The following is an 18959-nucleotide window of genomic DNA, read 5'->3' as shown; positions in this document are numbered from 1 at the left end:
AGGCCACGCGGCCAGCAGCTGACCCAGGCCTCCTCCGAAAGGCGCAGCCGTCCTGGCCCAGACCCGACTGGGCTCCGCGAGACTCTTCCTTGCCTCTGCCCTACCCCAAAGGCCGAACCGCTCTCCTCGGCTGTGGGCTTCCGCATTCCACCTCAGCCAGCTTCCTCACCGCGGGCTCCTCGGTCTGGAGCCACCCTAGTGTGCTAGACTGAGTTGGCGTAGCCTGACCAATACCCACGGCGTGCGCCAGGCTACCCACATGTGGCCACTGCCGCCACAGCCCGGCGCTCCCCGCACCGTTCCGAGTATCTCCGTCCTCCGCTTCCCTCCCACCAACTCATCCCCCAACGGTGAGCACCATGGACCCCCAGCCCCATCTCACTGTCATACTCAGCTTCCCCTACCTGCCTGTCCCAGCCCCCAGAGCTCAATGCCAAAACTGTATTTCAGCACAGTTACCGCATGCCGCTCGAAAACAGGTACAACCACGGTAGGCATAGACACAAGGTCCCCCACCCACCCCAGGGTTGAGGTTTGACCACATGAGGGGGCAGAGGACCACCTCCTGTGGGGCTGGAAGCAGGTGGGGAGCGAAGATCCCAATAAACCTCAGGATCTGAATGAACTGGTTTTGGCTGTTGTGCGTGCAAGTGTTGTCTGCTCGGCCCCCAAACGTGGGGGGACCCGGCTCCCCCTTGCTCCCCTACTTACGACACCCTGCTCTCAACTCCAAAAAGACACCTAGAGTTAGGCACTAAAGGGAACCTTATATTTCACAGGCCTCATTTTGATGGCAAAAAGACTGTGTAATAATATTAATATAATAATAATAATAATAATAATAATAAAAATACAATACTGAAAAGGATCGCTCAAGGAGTAGAGGTTTCCTGATCCTTCCATGGCTTGGTGGTGGCTCAGGTGGCTGCTTAAGGCTGCAGAGTGTGTCTGAGATGAACCTGCAGAATAATCTAGCCAAGCTTCTGCTGCTGGGCCCAAGGCTCCAGCCCTTGGAGACGTTTCTGTGAGTCCGGTAGCTGGGTCCGCCCCCCGCAGCAAGGCACAGGCCGTGGGCCTCAGGGCTCCTGGAGGTCAGGCAGGTCAGCCAGCAGCATTGGGGAGTCCATCTGGATCTCACGCTGCAGGGACTCAATGTCGGCAGGGTTCATGCCATGGCCCTCCAGCCAGTCAGCAAGCAGGGAAGCCGAGAGTGAGGCCGAGTCTGCCTGGCTGCGGGGATAAGGGAAGCAGGGAGAGTGGAGGGGAAAGGCACTGTTAGCCTAGGCTGGCTCCCTGCCCATCCCACAGGCGAGCCCCTCCTCCAACAGGAAACCCTACCCACAGCCCCATTCCAGAAGCTCGGTCCTGCCATCTTACCCATCCTGTGGCCCGTCAGCCACGCCCATGTCGAAAGACTGGTTTAGGAATTCCTCCAGGTCAAAGCCAACACCATAGCCGGCCCCACTGCCCTTCGGAGTGCCCGAGAAGACCGGGGGCAAGGGGTCCTCCACCTGCAACGGATGATGGCAGGTTACGACACAGGCACCATCAAGAGCGGACAGACGTCTACAAGTCCGTCCTGATGCTGCCGGCGACTCTGCCTGGACACCTGTGGGAGATGACAGCACCACCCTTGACAATCCTTGACAATCATCGAGTGCTAATTAGGGACCAGCTTGGTCCAAGCCCTCTTCCCAGGAAGCATCTTATTTGTCTCCCGACAGCCTGCTTGTTGGCATTACGCTTCTTCTAAGAGCAAGAGAACAAGTTCAGAGATAAGCCCCATCTGCCACTCAGTTTTCATGGAATAAAGATACACCAAAGACTCTCCTATCCCCCATCCCCACCAAACAGCAAGGACTCCCCAGACCCATCTTCTCTGGGCCCAGATCCAGGAGAGCCCACAGCCCGGGCCTCGCCTCTCACCTGTGACTTGGACAACTGCTGGGTCACCAGGTTGACATCGGGCGATTCTGAGGTGGAGGGTTGAGGGGCCCCTCCGGGGTCTGGAGGGGGCGGGCCAGATGGGAAGTAAGGCAGAACACCTACGGAGCTGGGGCCAGGCAGCCCAGCGGGTGGCACAAGCGACTGGGGAGCCAGGAGGCTAGAGGCGGCATTCTGGAGTGGAGCAGGGCCAGGGACGGGCCCCGGAGGGCTGGCAGGGTGGGGAGCAGGGCCAGGGGGTGCGCAAGCAGGCTGCGGTGGGGGGCCAGAGGTGGAGCCTACAGGTTGCGGTGGGGGGCCAGCCGGAGGACTGGTGGGCTGGGCTGGGGTGGGGGCCGGGACTGAGGCGTGGGCCGGGGCCGGTGTGGGGGCTGGGGGCCGGGCCATGCGAGTCCAGCGCTCCAACAGGCTGCGATCATTGTCACTGAGCACCAGCCCAGCCAGGGGATCAGTGGAGGGACCCCCAGAGGCCCCGGCCCCCCGCTCCTTGCGCTCCCGCTCCTGCCGCCGCTTCTCCCGCTCCTTGGCTCGCTCCTGCCGCCTCCGCCGCTTCTCCTCCCGCTCCCGCTGGCGCTCCTGGGCTGTCACCGGCTTCCGAGGCTCAGGAGCTTCCAGAGGAGCACTGGGGCCATCTGCAGAGAAGTTGGCAGGGGGAGGGTAAGAGTCTGTGGCCTGTCCAAGCTGGGAGTACCCCCTCTGCAGCCCCACTCCCTGGCCAGCCGCTGCCTCCACAAGGCACCTCGGAGTCGGCTCCGCAAGGACTTGAGCAGGGCAGCTTTGAGGGCCGCCTTGGTGTTGTCTGAGATGGCGCCCTCTTTCTTCGGAGGGGCTGGTTCACTGGCGGGCAGGGGTGGCTGCAGGGTCAGATCGATAGTGTCAGGTGCAGGGCCAGGACACGGCGGCGGGGCTGGCGGAGGGGACTCCATGGCACAGTCCCCGCTGGGAGCCCAGGGGCTGGGCATCTCAACGTCGGGGCAGCCAGGCTCACTGGCCACAGGCTGCAGGGAAGGCTGGAAGCGGATCTGCTGGCGGATGCCCTCGCGTCGCGCGTGGAAGTCCTCAATCTCAGCCACGATGGCCTCTTTAATGCGCTCCCGGGTGAGGGCTTCACGGTCAAAGGCGAAATCAAAAGGCGGGGCACAGTCGGGCTCATCATCAGGATCGTGGTACTTGGCCAGGAAGGGGTGGCGAAGGGCAGCGGCTGCGGAGATGCGGGCGCTGGGCTCAAAACGCAGCATGCGCCCCAACAGTGAGAGGGCCTGGCGGTCAGCGCCTGGGTACACTGTCTCCCAGGGCACGGGCTGACGTGGCGGCAGGCTCTGGATATAGGCCCGCACCCTCTCAGCCCCGACGGCCTGAATCACGGCCGGCGATGGAGTACCCAGCACCATCATGATCAGCTGCAGTTGGTGCACATAATTTTTGCCTGGGAAGAGCTGGCGCCGGGCCAGCATCTCACCAAAGATGCAGCCCACAGACCACAGGTCGATGGCCTGCGTGTACTCGTGCAGTGAGAGCATAAGCTCAGGAGCACGGTACCAGCGCGTGGCCACATACTCAGTCATAAAGTACTGGTGCTCAGCCGGCGAGGTGCACAGGCCGCGGGCCATGCCGAAGTCACCGATCTTGAGCTCACAATTCTCATTCACCAACAGGTTGGAGGGCTTGAGGTCGCGGTGGATGACCTGAGCCGAGTGCATGTACTTGAGGCCCCGAAGCAGCTGGTACAGGAAGTAGCGCACGTGCTCCAGAGTGAGTGGCTGGGAGGAATGGATGATCTGGTGCAGGTCGCTCTCCATCAGGTCCAGGACCACGTAGCTAGAGGGGGCAAGAAAGACAGGCATGGCTGCCTCGCCGGCGCGGCAGCCCCAGCCTCAGCCTCACTACTCCCTCCCAGCGCGACAGGTAATGGCCTCATCCTTGCACTCTGCAGGGGCCAATGGCATGGTATGAAGAGTCAGGATTTTCTCCAACTCTTCCATAACTTCAAGTGAAGTTAAATCATTTTTCTGTCTAGATCCAGTTTCCCCAGGGCTGGACTAAACCAGGGCTGGCCGATAGGTCTAGTTTGGGGGCCATCTCCACTGTTTGGTGTGGCTGCTTGAAAGACTATGTGAAAACTGCGCAGGCTTGCCCAGGTTTTGTTAAGAAAGTGCTCTGTGATTGACCAGTGATATCTGCCATGGGAACAAAAGGGTGACGTTATCTCACGAAGGTCCCGCGTCTGCCGTCCCACATACCGAGATTTCATAAAACCGTAACGTCTGTACTCTTCACGAGTAATCACGGTTGTCCCGGGGAAAGCCCTAAGGGACACTGGTCCTGGAATCACGGGACATTTCCCAGCCTGCCTTCAGCTGCCCTTCGGAAACTTCAGCAACATGGCCCCGGCCTTCAGAAAAGGTCCCGCCTCTGCCTTTCTCTCCCATCCCTGCTCCTTACACAGATTTGAACTCCCCGTAGGGCACCGTGGGCCTCAAGATGTCCTTGATGGCGATGATGTTGTCGTGCTTGAAGTGTTTGAGGATCTTCAGCTCCCTGAGGGTCCGCTTGGCATTGGTAACCACGTCAAAAGCATTAGGGATCTTCTTAATGGCCACCTGCTGGCCTGGGGAGCAGGGAAAAGGAAGATACCATGACGTACCTTAGAATGGCTGCAGATTGGCAAAAGGCCACTCTCAGCATCTCCCTTCTATTTTTTTTTTTTTTTAGTGTTTTATTTATTTTTGAGAGAGAGTATGTGCAAAGGTGGGGGAGAGGCAGAGAGGGGGACAGAGGATCTGAAGCAGGCTCTGGCTTTTAGCACACAACCCTGTGCGGGGCTCCAGCTCACAAAACCGCGAGGTCATGATCTGAGCTGAACCCACTGAGCCACCCAGCCCCCCCCCAACATCTCCCTTCTAGAATGCAGTTACCATATACTGAATAACAACTATCCTATAACAAGAACCTACTATGTGCCAAGCCTTGTCCTAAGCACTTTGCATACATTATCAGATTTCCCCTTCACATCTGTCCTGAGACAGATACTAGTAGTTCAATGTCGGACATGATAACCCCCCATGGTAACCTAGTTACCTGCTAGTAACTAGCTAGTTGTGCAGCTAATCAGTAGCAGAGCCTTGACTCTAAATAACCTGTGCTCATTCTCCCTACCTACACTCTCTCTCCATCTCAGACCTCACCCATCCCACCACCAATTCCTTGCGCCAGTCTCTGGCTCCAGAACACTTTTCTCTTTTAGAAACCAAAGATGGGATCTCCATTCTGGTCTAATTGGTATTGTCATTTTTTTTTTTTTTTTCTAAAGAAATAGGCAAAACCACCAACGGCAGCTCCCGAGAACTGTGCCCAACACAGAGCCTGGCACCCCAGAAGACACTTCATCGGTGTTTGTTGCCTTCAGCCAGAATGTAGATCCCAGCTTTCCTGGCTGTTTGAGATGGAGCAGGTTTCTCACTCTCTAGGGAACCGGCTTCCAGATCTGTAAGCGGTTCACGATAGGGAAGCTCACCGGTGAGACGTCGGCGCGCTGAGGACACCACCCCATAGGCCCCGTTGCCTATGGTCTCAATGATCTCGTACTCGTCCCCCACGTCAAAGGTCACATCGAAGGAGCGCGCTTTCAGCAGGGCCAGGTTCTTGGCCGCTACACAGGCAGCGGTGTTGGTGGGTTCCGCCTTCACCGGCCCGGGCGGCTCCCCAGAGCCGTCCTCGCCTTCTTCCTCCTTCAGGGGTTCGGCCATGGCTTCTGTGCGGAGACGCTGGTGAGGAGGGGCCCGCCGCCCTCCCAGGCCTCAGTTTCCCCTCTATGAGGCTGGGGAGCAGTACCAGGGAGTTACCAAGTTCCCCAAGCCGACGGGGGCCAGGTAGGGAGCGAAAGAGAGCGGCTGGCACGCAGTCGTCGTCCCACACCCGGACTTGGAACCCAGAGCTCAGGTCCGGGGTGGAACGCTGGGTGGGAGGTGGGGGAGGCGCCGCCAGGCGCGGTCCAGGAAGAAAGGGAGGGGCGGGGCACTTCGCTTTTCTCGGTCAACACTCACCGAATGGCGCCCCACTCCGACACCTCCTCGGGGCCTTCGGAGGTCGCCGGTGGCCCCTGCCTCCCCGATCTCCCGTGCCCGGTGGAGGGGTACTAAAAGAGTCGCTCGCTCACTTGTTTAAGGCCGCCGCCACCACCTCAGCGTCGTGCTCTGCCCAGCCGGTCCCCCCGCCCCGCCTCCCAAGACCACGCTCCCTCCAGCCTCTAGCCAATCGCTGGGCGGTCTCTGAGGAGGTTCCCACCCCTTCTACTGGCTGCGTCCAATCCGAACCCACCTGCAGAGGAAGCCACGCCTCCGCCCGCGCGCGCGCGCCGCTGTCCAGCTTGCCCGAGGGAGCCGCCCAAAGGGCTCTCGGCGCTTCGCAGGGGTGCACCCTCCGCCCAGCGCCGTCTTCTGACGCATGCGCAGTAGCAGCCCCGGGCGCCGCGTGAATGGAAGGCAACGTCCCCGTGCGTGCGCGCGCACTGCCATCCTGCGCTTTGCTCGCTAGTCACCTCTGGTACCGGGAGCTGGAAGGGCTGAGGTGCGTGGATCTGTCACCTTCTCGGTCGGCTCATGAAATCTCCCTTCTTAGGCCCCTTTCCCTCTATCAGTCCCCATCGCCCGAGGAATTATGCACCACCCCCTCCTTTTCCCGATCGGCTGGGAGCTCGGCTCTTGGTAATGCGCCGGCCAAACTATAGGGTTGATCCGACGCGTCCAACCACAGAGACCCTGGGCCTCTGGGATTCTAGAGCGGCCGGCCTGAAGCCGCCACTGACTTCCGGTGGTTGGTCGTCCGCCCAGCTTCCGGAGTCCCCGGGCGTCCGCTCGGGTTTTCCCGGCCTCCTGCGTGTTCTCTCCGTCGGTGGTTCTGCGGTGGTCTCCGCTCTTTGGGCTGCGGCGGAGCTGAGGGGGAGAGCGAGCGGGTCAGCCGAGCCCAGAGAGGGAGGAAGCAGTACTGGGATCCAGGTGCCCCGCCCCACTCCGGAGCCGGTAGTTCGTTCGTCCGTATAGCAAATACTCATCGAGCACCATCCCTCAAAAGCTCAGTGCGGAGGAGGCAGCGGTGACACGGGGACAAGTATGAACATGGTGGGGAGGAAAGGTTTTCAGGAAGCTCGAGGTAGTGCTGTAAGGAAAAGGGCTTTGGAGCAGGGACTCCAAAGGTGGCTCTTTACGCCGAGTGAGAAGAGGGAAGGGCTCAGACAACGGTATGGAGGCGAGAAGTACAGGATCGCAGGCTCTGCCCTGAATAATGATCAATGACCGGTGGGTGGAACCCCATGGTTAGACTCCGAGTGCCGGGCAGAGAGGGTCTCCTTACATCACTAACTAGCGGCTGAAAAGTGGATCCAGACCAGGAACGAATTTTGGCAAGCCCTACACTGTTCCTAAAAATTTTGTTTTGTTGGGGCGCCTGGCTGGCCCAGCTGGTAGAGCGTGCCAACTCTTGATCTCAGGGTTGTGAGTTCAAGCCCCACGTAGGGTGTAGAGGCTAAAAAAATAAAATCTTAAAACCTTTGTTTTGTTTATATTCCACACTGTTGTGTTTTGTTTTGTTTTGTTTACTTTTTACGTACAGAAAGTCAGACGTAAGTGTATAGTTCAATCAGTTTTCACAAATTTAACACAACAGTTGTATTGAATTCAGATAAAAAAAACTATCAGCTGCTCAGAAGCCCCTTCTCTTTAATGGTGACAGTTCCCCCCCACCCCGCTCCTGCCCCTTGGTAACTCTTCCATACATTTTTTTTTTTTTAGCACTGAATTAAAAAAAAAATTTTTTTTAACATTTATTTATTTTTGAGACACAGAGAGACACAGCATGAACGGGGGAGGGGCAGAGAGAGAGAGGGAGACACAGAATCGGAAGCAAGCTCCAGGCTCTGAGCCATCAGCCCAGAGCCCGACGCGGGGCTCGAACTCGCGGACCACGAGATTGTGACCTGAGCTGAAGTCGGGCGCTTAACCGACTGAGCCACCCAGGCGCCCCAGCACTGAATTTTAAGAGGTTTATTGGGATCATACATTAAAATGAAAAAGTAGATACTGCGTCTTTTAAAAGTCAAGGAAAAACATATTTGTCTAAGGTCAGCCCCTGGAAAAATAGCTATCTAGTATTTAGACATATAAAGATCCCATATGGGTCTCCCCGGTTAATTAAGGTTGAGCTATGAATTTGTTTCTGGTTTTTCTCACAGCATAACAAAAAGCCATATTAACTGTTGCACTGAATATTAATAAACCGTACTTGAGGAAAGGGAACATTTTCTGTCACTGAGGTCTGAAAATAGTACTTGGATGGCCTTTCTTTAGGGGGCACAGTAGACAATCTTCCCTAACTCGAGTATGTCTAATATGAGGCCTGCAGTGACCTTCAGTATAAGTAGAGGTCATAAAACAGCAAAACACAGAAACTCACGTAGTCAGGGGACTGGGTGGGCATCTGTGTGATGGTCCTGTCTGATTCAGGAAGAAAACAAAGTACCGTAAGAGAGTCATACATAGACTTTAGTTACCTCTCTATAAAAACTTCAGCTAGGCTGGGTATACAGTTATAGGCTATTCAACATTCTCTGACAAAAACTGATTCTCATGCACTTTTTTTTTTTTAATGTTTATTTTTGAGAATGAGAAACAGTGTGAGCTGGGGAGGGACAGAGAGAGAAAGAGACACACAGAATCGGAAGCAGGCTCCAGGCTCTGAGCTGTCAGCACAGAGCCTGATATGGGGCTCGAACCCACGAACCGTGAGATCACGGCCTGAGCCGAAGTCGGCCCCTTAACCGGCTGAGCCACCCGGGTGCCCCTCTCATCTACTTTTCAATCTACTACGAGCTGCCTTCTTTGCCTCTACCCTCACTGGGCCCTGACTCTGTCCTGGAAAAGTCATCAATTGTCTAACTATAGGCAAATCCAATGGATGTTTTTCGGTCTTTGCCTTACTGAGCTCTGCTGCATTGGACACAACTGACCATTTCTTTAGGAAAAAAGCATCTCGAGGCGCCTGGGTGGCTCAGTCAGTTAAGTGTCCGACTTTGGCTCAGGTCATGATCTCACGGTTGTGAGTTCGAGCCCCGCGTCAGGCTCTGTGCTGACAGCTCAGAGCCTGGAGCCTGCTTCAGGTTCTGTGTCTCCCTCTCTCTCTCTTTCAAAAATACATAAACCTTAAAAAAAATTTTTTTTTTTAATGTCTCACATGGCTCAAAACTTGTTATAAGAAGGCTTAAGCGAAAAATCTTGGCCCTAACCCCAGGCAGTCACTTTTGTTGTCTCTTAGAATTCAAATTCAATACAAATACACATTTTTGTCCAACTCCTCTTTAATAAATACAAATTCTATACACCTTTCCTAAAGATCATTAAATATCAATAACCAAAGTGGTCCCTCATTTTTTTAAAGGTTTTACTTATTATTTATTTTTAAATTATTTTATTTATTTTTGAGAGAGAGGGAGGCAGTGTGAACAGGGAAGGGTCAGAGAAGGATGGAACATAGACCCTGAAGCAGGCTCCAGGCTCTGAGCTGTCTGCGCACAGGGCCTAATGTGGGGCTCGAACTCGTGAACAGTGATATCATGACCTGAGCCAAAGTCGGCTGCTTAACCGACTGAACCACCCAGGCGCCCCATTTTTTTTTTTAATAATAGCTTTTTTTGAGAGAAAATTCACATGCTATAAGACCTAAAAGCGTAAAGGGGCACCTTGGTGGCTAAGTCAGCTAAGTACCGGGCTCCATTTTGGCTCAGGCCATGATCTCACAGTTTCACGGGTCCGGGCCCCGTGTCCAGCTCTGCACTGACAGGGTGGAACCTGCTTGGGATTCTCTCTCTCCCTCTCTCTCTCCCCCTCCCCTGCTTGCACTCTGTCTCTCACAAAATAAATAAACTTGAAAAAAATTACAAGCGTACAATTTAGTGGGTTTTTGTATTATGTTCATAAAAATTGTGCAACCACCACCTAATTTTGGAACTTTTTTCTCACCCCAAAAAGAGCTCCTTCAGGAGTCGCTCCTCATTTCCCCTCCCCAGCTCCTGGCAACCACTCATCTACTTTTCTGTCTCTCTGGATTTGCCTATTCTGAACGTTCCTTACAAATGGAATCTTAACAACGTGATCTTTTGTGTGCGATTTCTCTCACTTAGCATAATGTTTTTCCAAGGTTCATCCTTGCAGCATGTATCAGAACTTCATTCCTGTTTTTTTATCTTTTTTTAAATTTAATTTTATTTATTTTTTAATTTAATTTAATTTTTTAAAATTTGCATCCAAATTAGTTAGCATATAGTGCAACAGTGATTTCAGGAGTAGATTCCTTAGTCCCCTTTACCCATTTAGCCCATCCCCCCCGCCCACAACCTCTCCAGTAACCCTCTGTTTGTTCTCTATATGTAAGAGTCTCTTATGTTTTGTCCCCCCCCCGTTTTTATATTCTTTTTGTTTCCCTTCCCTTATGTTCATCTGTTTTGTTTCTTAAAGTCCTCATATGAGTGAAGTCATATGAGTTTTGTCTTTCTCTGACTAATTTCACTTAGCGTAATACCCTCCAGTTCCACCCCCGTAGTTGCAAATGCAAATGGCAAGATTTCATTCTTTTTGATTGCCGACTAAGACTCCCTTGTGTGTGCGTGTGTGTGTGTGTGTGTGTATATATATATATATATACACCACATCTTCTTTATCCATTCATCCATCGATGGACATCTGGGCTCTTTCCATACTTTGGCTATTGTCGATAGTGCTGCTATAAACATGGGGGTGCATGTGCCCCTTCGAAACAGCACACCTGTATCCCATGGATAAATGCCTAGCAGTGCAATTGCTAGCTGGCAGGGTAGTTCTATTTTTAGTTTTTTGAGGAACCTCCATGCTGTTTTCCAGAGTGGCCACACCAGTTTGCATTCCCACCAGAAATGCAAAAGAGATCCTCTTTCTCTCTGTCCTCGCCGACATCTGTTGTTGCCTGAGTTGTTAATGTGAGCCATTCTGACAGGTGTGAGGTGGTATCTCATTGTGGTTTTGATTTGTATTTCCCTGATATTGAGTGATGTTGAGCATCTTTTCATGTGTCGGTTGGCTATCTGAATGTCTTCTTTGGAGAAGTGTCTGTTCATCTCTTTTGCCCATTTCTTCACTGGATTATTTGTTTTTTGGGTGTTGAGTTTGATGAGTTCTTTATAGATTTTGGATACTAACCCTTTATCTGATAATGTCATTTGCAAATATCTTCTCCCATTCTGTCGGTTGCCTTTTAGTTTTGCTGATTGTTTCCTTTGCTGTGCAGAAGCTTTTTATCTTGATGAGGTCCCAGTAGTTCATTTTTGCTTTTGTTTCCCTTGCCTCCGGAGATGTGTTGAGTAAGAAGTTGCTGTGGCCAAGATCAAAGAGGTTTTTGCCTGCTTTCTCCTTGAGGATTTTGATGGCTTCCTGTCTTACGTTTAGGTCTTTCATCCATTTTGAGTTTATTTTTGTGTATGGTGGTCTAGGTTCATTCTCCTGCATGTCGCTTTCCAGTTTTCCCAGCACCACTTGCCGAAGAGACTGTCTTTGTTCCATTGGATATTCTTTCCTGTTTTGTCAAAGATTAGTTGGCCATACGTTTGTGGGTCCATTTCTGGGTTCTGTATTCTGTTCCATTGATCTGAGTGTCTGTTCTTGTGCCAGCACCATACTGTCTTGATGATTACAGCTTTGTAGTATAGCTTGAAGTCTGGGATTGTGATGCCTCCTGCTTTGGTTTTCTTTTTCAAGATTGCTTTGGCTATTCAGAGTCTTTTCTGGTTCCATACAAATTTTAGGATTATTTGTTCTAGCTCTGTGAATAATGTTGGTGTTACTTTGGTAGGGATTGCATTGAATATGTAGATTGCTTTGGGGTAGTATCGATATTTTAACAATATTTGTTCTTCCTATCCAGGAGCATAGAATCTTTTTCCATTTTTTTGTGTCTTCTTCAATTTCTTTCATAAGCTTTCTGTAGTTTTCAGTGTATAGATTTTTCACCTCTTTGGTTAGATTTATTCCTAGGTATTTTATGGTTTTTTGTGCAACCGTAAATGGGATCGATTCCTTGATTTCTCTGTCGCTTCATTGTTGGTGTATAGGAATGCAACTGATTTCTGTACATTGATTTTATATCCTGCAACTTTGCTGAATTCATGAATCAATTCTAGCAGTTTTTGGGTGGAATCTTTTGGGTTTTCCATAGAGTATCATGTCATCTGCCAAGAGTGAAAGTTTGACCTCCTCCTGGCCGATTTGGATGCTTTTTATTTCTTTGTGTTGTCTGATCGCAGAGGCTAAGACTTCCAATACTATGTTGAATAACAGTGGCGAGAGTGGACATCCCTGTCTTGTTCATTCCTTTTTAAGACCAAATATATTACATTGTATGGATAGATTACATTTTGTTCATTAGTTGGTGGACATTTGTTTCCACTTTTTGGCTATTGTAACAATGATGCTGTGAACATTCAAGTACAAGTGTTTGTGTGGACGTGTTTTCATTTCTCTTGGCTAGATACCTTACAGCGAGCTTGCTGGGTCATACGGCAAACTTTCACATTTAATTTTTGGGGGGAACTGCCAAACTTTTCCCCAGTGGCTGTGTTCATGTTACAAACTGACCAGCAGTTTGAAGGTTCTCATTTCTCCACAGCCTCACCAACACTTGTCATTTCCACCCTCCTTTTTTAGTAGCCCATCCTAGTGGGTGTGAAATGGTACGTCATTGTGGTTTTGATTTGCGTTTCCCTAATGACTAATGATATTGAGCATCTTTCATGTGCTTATGGGCCATTTGTCTTTTGGGGGGGAAATGTCTATTCAAATGCTTTGTTTGGTTTTTAATTGTGTTATTTCCCTTTGTATTGTTGAATTGTAAGAGTTCTGTATATATTCTGGAAATAAGTTCCTTATCAGATATATAATTTACAAATATTCTGCAGATTGCCTTTTCACTTCCTTGATGGTATCATTTAAAAGCACAGAGGTTTTGGGGTGCCTGGGTGCCTCAGTCGGTTAAGTGTCCGACTTCGGCTCAGGTCATGATCTCATGGTTTGTGGATTTGAACCCCGCGTTGAGCTACGTGCTGACAGCTCAGAGCCTGGAGCCTGCTTCGGATTCTGTGTCTCCCTCTCTCTCTACCCCACCCCCCGCTTCCACTCTGTCTCTCTCTGTCTCTCAAAAATGAATAAATGTTAAAATTTTTTTTTTAATTTAAAGCACAAAGGTTTTTAAATTTTTTCGTTTTTAATTGTGATGAATTCCAACTTACCTATTTTTGTCTCTTGTCCCTTGTGCTGTTGATGTCCTATGTAAGAAACCATCTCATTTTTTACAGCTAAATAGTATCCCTTTACAAAGTAATCTCTTTAACTAGCACCCTGTAGGTGGACATTTAGATTCACTCAGATTTTTTGCTGTTGCAAACAGTCCTGAAATAAATCATCTTGAACACATCATTTTGCATGTTGCCAGTATACCTGCTGGGTGGATATCCAGAAGTCCAGGTGCCAAGTTACAGACTGCGGCACTTATAATTTTAATAATTAATGTCAAAATTCTGTCCTTGGAGATCGTACCATTTTGACTTGCCAGCAGGATGGGGGAATGACTCACACAGAGCTTTTTTAAAGCTTGGAGTTATTTGCCTATGTTAAAAATGGGGAGGGGCACCTGGGTGGCTCAGTTTGTTAAGCGGCCGACTTCGGCTCAGGTCATGATCTCACAGTTTGTGAGTTCAAGCAGCAAGTCAGGCTTTATGCTGACAGCTCAAAGTCTGGAGCCTGCTTCACCTTCTGCGTCTCCCACTCTCTCTCTCTTCCCCTCCCCAGCTCATGCTTTGTCTCTCTCTCTCTCTCTCAAAAATAAAACATTAACAAAAATCCTGATCTCTGGTTTCTTTCGGAAAACCAGAAGACCTGTCAACATCAGTCCCGCATTTACACATGGCAATGATGGATTATAACTGAGCAGAACCACCCCCACTGGAAGGGCATGGCTCTCTAGTTCATTACAGTCCCCACCATTCCCTAATGCCCTCCCCAGCATGGTCCAAGTGTCAGATGCTATTTACCATTTTACTCGCACCACTGTTTTCTACATGTATTAAAAGCAGGAAAACAAATGAGGCCGAGAGGACATGTGTCTCAAAAAAAACCAAAACAAACAAAAAGCCAGGAGAGCAAGTAAAATGTTCCAAGTAGCCTAAAGGCTGCATAATGCAAATTCACTGACCTGTGCCCTCTAACCTGGGGTTTGACTAATTATAGCTTCTTTGAGATTTCAACAGAACACTAACCCTGGGGAAACAAGGACCCAGATGTCCCTAGAAGATCAAGCTTGACCACACTAGAAATTAGCCTTGGGGTGCCTGTGTGGCTCAGTTGGTTGAGCATCTGATTCTTAATTTCTGCTCAGGTCATAATCTCTTGGTTCATGGGGTTGAGCATCGCATCGGGCTCTGCGCTGACAGCACAGAGCCTGCTTGGGGTTCTCTTTCTCCCCCTGTCTCTCAAAATAAAGAAATAAATTTTAAAAGAAGGAAGGAAGGAAGGGAAAAGAAAGATGAGAAGAAACGAAAGAGAAGGAAGGAAAGAAAAGGAAGGAAAGAAAAGGAAGGAAAGAAAGAAAAGGAAGAAAGGAAGGAAGAAGGAAAGAAAAGAAAATAGCCTTTCCTGACACCAGCAGGTCTGCTTGAGGTCCTTTCGAGAATACCACTGTTTCCCCTGCACGCTGAGCCCCCAACACTTCCCTGTGCCTCCCTCTTCTAGACCCACTGCTCGGAGACTTCAGAGATGGTCTTTGGACATTGGTCCGCCATATCTTCCCAGGTTGCTGGCCTCCTGAATAAAACAGCCTTTCCTTTCCCGCCGTCACTATCTCTCGAGCATTGGCTTTCAAGAGACAAGCGACCGAACTTGGGTTTCAGTAACACAAACGTTATCTTTGTGGGAATGAAGACTAGCATGTGCGTTAGATACACAAACTCAACTCTCTTGGCTCGTGTCTCCTGTCCGACCGTCGTGGGCATTTGGGTTTACAATTCCTGGTTCAGAAAAATAATTTTGGCAAACGCTATGGAGGGCATACTCGAGAAAGAGACTGGAGGCCAGGAGGAGGTCATTGTGACAGTCCAGGCTGACAGTGATGATGGGGGTCTGGACTGGGTAGTGGCAGCAGGAATACAGAGCAACGTCCCTGAAACAGGTGTGTGGAGAGAGAGAAGTGCAGGAGATGTCAGAGTTTCTGGGCAGGTAGTGGAGATGTTGTCCCCCAGATGGGCTCCCTGGAAGAGGAACAGGTCAGGGGTTAGGCGATGAGCTCAGCGGTAGATGCTTTGGTCCTGTGTTATCACATGATCTCTGACCCAAGCCCTGAGTGCCTTCCTGAGCTGCAGAACCTTAACCCTCATCACTTTGGGAACATCTAACATCAGACTCCTTGAAACAACCTCCAGGGGCCCCCCGTTGCGGCAGTGGGGGTAGTTAGCAGTCCCAGTAAAGGTTCAAAGTGGGCTCTCATTGGGCAAGCTAAGCCCAGGGAGAGAGTGTGGGTATCCCTCTCTCTATTGCATCTCATAGGTAGTGCATTTTTGTTTTGTTTTGGTTTTTTTTACAAATTGGAGATTTAAGACCAGCAGAGGAGGCCACTGCAGATGCTGTGGAAACAACAAGAGAACCAGAATCACAAGTGGAGCCTGAACGCGTGATCAAAGGGCTTCAATCTCTGGATAAAACATGAATGGGTGAGGAATTGCATCCTATGGATGAGCAAAAGAACAGGGTTTCTTTTTTTTCCTTCTTGAGAGAGAAAGTGTGAGCAGCGGAGGGACAGAGAGAGAGGGAGACACAGGGTCCGAGGCAGGCTCCAGGCTCCGAGCTGTCAGCACAGAGCCCGATGCGGGACTCGAACTCATGAACCGCGAAACCGTGACCTGAGCTGAAGTCGGACGCTTAAACGACTGAGTCACCCAGGTGCCCCCATCCAGTCCCAGAGCTTTAAGAAGATGCGCTTTGGGACCAGAAACACCTGGATTTCAACCCTGCCACATCACGACCAAGGCATTCTTTATTGTCTGTGCTGTGCACTAGAGTCACGGCCCCAGCCTGCTCCCAGGGGAGACCACATCTCACCCAGGCAGCCATGGTCCCCTGTGTTAAGTACCAAGGTGAGGGGTGCTGAGACACCTGGGAGCCGGGAGGAGCCTCTCGTCCAGCCGGGGAAGTCAAGGATGGACGTGTAAGTTGGGACCCAAGGGACAAGCACGTGTCGGCCGGGCCAAGGGGCCCAGAGAATGGAGGAGAGAAGGGGGCCAGAGAGGTGGGCAGAGGCCGTGGGGGAGCCAGGACTGGACAGCCCTGACCTCCATGCCCTCATCTGTGCAGTGGGGATGTTCAGACCTCTCTGGCTGAGCGGTTTTACAGACTTAGGAAGTGACAGCCAGGCAGGCGCCTGGCATTTCAGAGGCGCTAGACCAGCCATCGTTACCCACACGGACTCCTCCTTAAGCCCGGGGACATTTGAGCAGCATCTCAGGTATGTAACCATTTCTGTCTTCGCCTTCTCCTTCCAGACGGACTCATCGTCACAGTTTACGTCTAAGCTCAGCTCAGGAGAGAAAGCGACCCAAGTCCACAAAGCACAGGGATGAGGGGTTCGGTGGGGGACTGTGTCTGCGTCCGGGACTCCATGTACCCGGTTCCCATTCTTTACAGACGGACACGCCTCTCTGACTAAGGCAGGCAGCTGTGAGTAATCTGGTTCAGTCACCAGCGAGTGGCGGGGGCATCCAGCGGAGAAAGCCCACGTGGCCCGGCCACGGCTCACACCCACGTTTACAGGGGCCAACGGAAGCTGCTCCCGGGGCCCCCTCTTCCGAGGGGAGGCGACTGTCAGTCTGCTGGGTCCCCTCCACTCTCTCCTTCCCTGCTTTCTTCAGCAAGCCCTCCTGGGTCCAGTGCCACCCACCGGAGAGGGTGCCCTGAGGACCCCATAGACAGAACGCCCCCTCCCGAGAAGGGGGCAGTTCAGTGGATGAACCTGCAAAGGACACTGCCTGTTCTCCATGGGGGCATCTCAGGCCCCCGTGAGGCAGGTGGGCGAGGGGAGGTGGGAACGAGAACTCCCTGTAGGGGCCCACAGAACTCACCAGAATTAGGGACCAAGTTGTCATCTCCTCAGCTGGTGACTCGTGGCAAGCCCCAGCCCTCTCTGAACCTCAGTCCCTTCTTTGTCACGAGGGTAGCAATCTATTCTCCTGTCACTCAGCAGGAAGCCTCTCCAAGACTGGAAATGGAGAGTCGGTCTAAATGATAACTGATTCCAGGCCCGATCTGAACACGGATCCCGGTGTTAATGGCAGCGGCTGGAGGCGGGAAGGTCTCTGAGGAGGGAGACAGGGCCCACCGCGGGCGGTGGGGGAGTGCCGGGCATCCTGTCCTCCCAGCCCTCAACCTGGAATGATCGGTTAAGATTGCATTGGGCTGCCAGCAACAGAAAACCACCAACATGGCTTATGCACTTGAAGGTGTCTTTTTCTTTCATTGGGAGAAATCCAAAGCACTTTGTTGACCTTGGTTTAGTTGTCAGGGACAAAGGCTCTCTTTCCACTTTGCCGTTATACTCATGACAGTCTCCCTCTCTTAACTCATGACTGCGAGACAGCTCCTGGGATCCCGCCATCACATTCATGTTCCAGGCAGAATAAAAGAGGGAGAAGGACCTGGCACGCCGTGTGTCCCCTGTCGTCAACAGGAGTAAACCCCTTCCTGGTCACAGACAGGTGCATACATCTTAGAACCATGTCATAGGCCATCCCTAGCTGCAAGGGAGGCTCAGAAGTCAAGTGCTTACATAGGCACGTTGCTTCCCCACAAATTGGGGTACGTTAGAAGGGAAGAAGTGGAGGGGAACCCGGGTGGCTCAGTCAGTTGGGCGTCCAGCTTCAGCTCAGGTCATGATCTCATAGCTCGTGGGTTTGAGCCCCGCACCGGGCTCTCTGCAGACAGCTCGGAGCCTGGAGTCTGCTTCGGATTCTGTGTCTCCCTCTCTCTGTCCCTTCCCTGCTCACGTTCTGTCTCTCAAAAATAAATATAAATAAATAGTAAAAAGAGGTACAAATGAAATAAAACTTAAAAAAAAAAAAAAGGAAGGAAGAAATGGAGAGCGGATACCGAGTGGGGGGCTCGCAGGTAAACAGGGAAAAGCCAGATCTACCGGTCACGAGGGCAGGTGGGAGGTGCCCTAGTGCCCAAGACCAAGATAGGCGTCTTCTAGAGGACGCTGAGGGCTGACGGCCCGGGTGGGGGCCTAGGTTCCCCGACTCGCGGTCCACAGTCTCCCTGGCACAACCACCCTCCTCATCTCTCCCAGCCTTTGGGACCCCCCTGCTCTGTCCCAGTGGTGACAGGTCATGAGGTCTCACACGGCCCATCGCCTACTGTCTCGCAGGTGACAAGCAGGGCTGGGCGTGAGGCAGGTGCCAGCTGGCAGTCTGGCCGGCCCCTCCAATCTCCGCCCAGCATTGCCAAGCCCCACGGGCCACACAGGGTCACAGAAACACAGACGTGCTCATACCCACACAGGGAGGGACTCACAAAGTACAGGGACCCTGCTACGTACACACTCGCACGCAGAAGAGTACAGGGACACGCTCCTACACGTTCACATGCACAGAGGCTCACGTAGGCTCACACGTACACACGAGAACAATACACACACGGGGACATGTACCCATGGAGATGCAAGCTACTGGGACGCACATTCGGAAACACACATGGGAGCTTGCACACGCATGCAAAGACACACACACACACACACACATATACACACACACACACCCCTTCCTTCTTCTGGTGCTTGTACTTTGTCTGTTTTTGCCTCAGCACACGGTGGCCAGGACAGGCTGCCTCCACTCCAAAGGTCATGAGGCAAATAGGAAGGAGCGATTTCTGCCCGGAAGTGTCAGTGCCTAAGTCAGAGAGGCT

At 51.7% G+C, this 18959-nt stretch overlaps 1 protein-coding gene across 2 annotated transcripts; it reads right to left on the bottom strand.

The window, feature by feature from the left end:
- Positions 1-747: 747 nt before the first annotated feature.
- Positions 748-6139, bottom strand: MAPK7 (mitogen-activated protein kinase 7). Of its 2 annotated transcripts, none has more exons than XM_047089927.1 (7): positions 6101-6139; positions 5459-5695; positions 4387-4552; positions 2684-3762; positions 1927-2576; positions 1378-1511; positions 748-1230 (listed from the first exon to the last, which is right to left on the bottom strand). In XM_047089927.1, exons 2-7 carry the CDS (start codon positions 5688-5690, stop codon positions 1077-1079), a joined length of 2415 nt encoding a protein of 804 aa, XP_046945883.1. In that variant the 5' UTR covers positions 5691-5695; positions 6101-6139; the 3' UTR covers positions 748-1076. The 2 variants fall into 2 exon arrangements, with proteins under 2 accessions (XP_046945883.1, XP_046945881.1); XM_047089925.1 differs by lacking the exon at positions 6101-6139 and adding an exon at positions 5988-6094.
- Positions 6140-18959: the final 12820 nt, after the last annotated feature.

Source organism: Lynx rufus, unplaced genomic scaffold (assembly GCF_022079265.1).
Source record: "Lynx rufus isolate CCGP_SWC_20201006 ecotype Redwood Valley unplaced genomic scaffold, mLynRuf1.p SCAF_28, whole genome shotgun sequence".
In the NCBI taxonomy this organism is placed as follows: Eukaryota; Metazoa; Chordata; class Mammalia; order Carnivora; family Felidae; genus Lynx; species Lynx rufus.
Note: the sequence above shows the minus strand (reverse complement) of the source record. Positions and strands in the feature narration are given on the sequence as shown.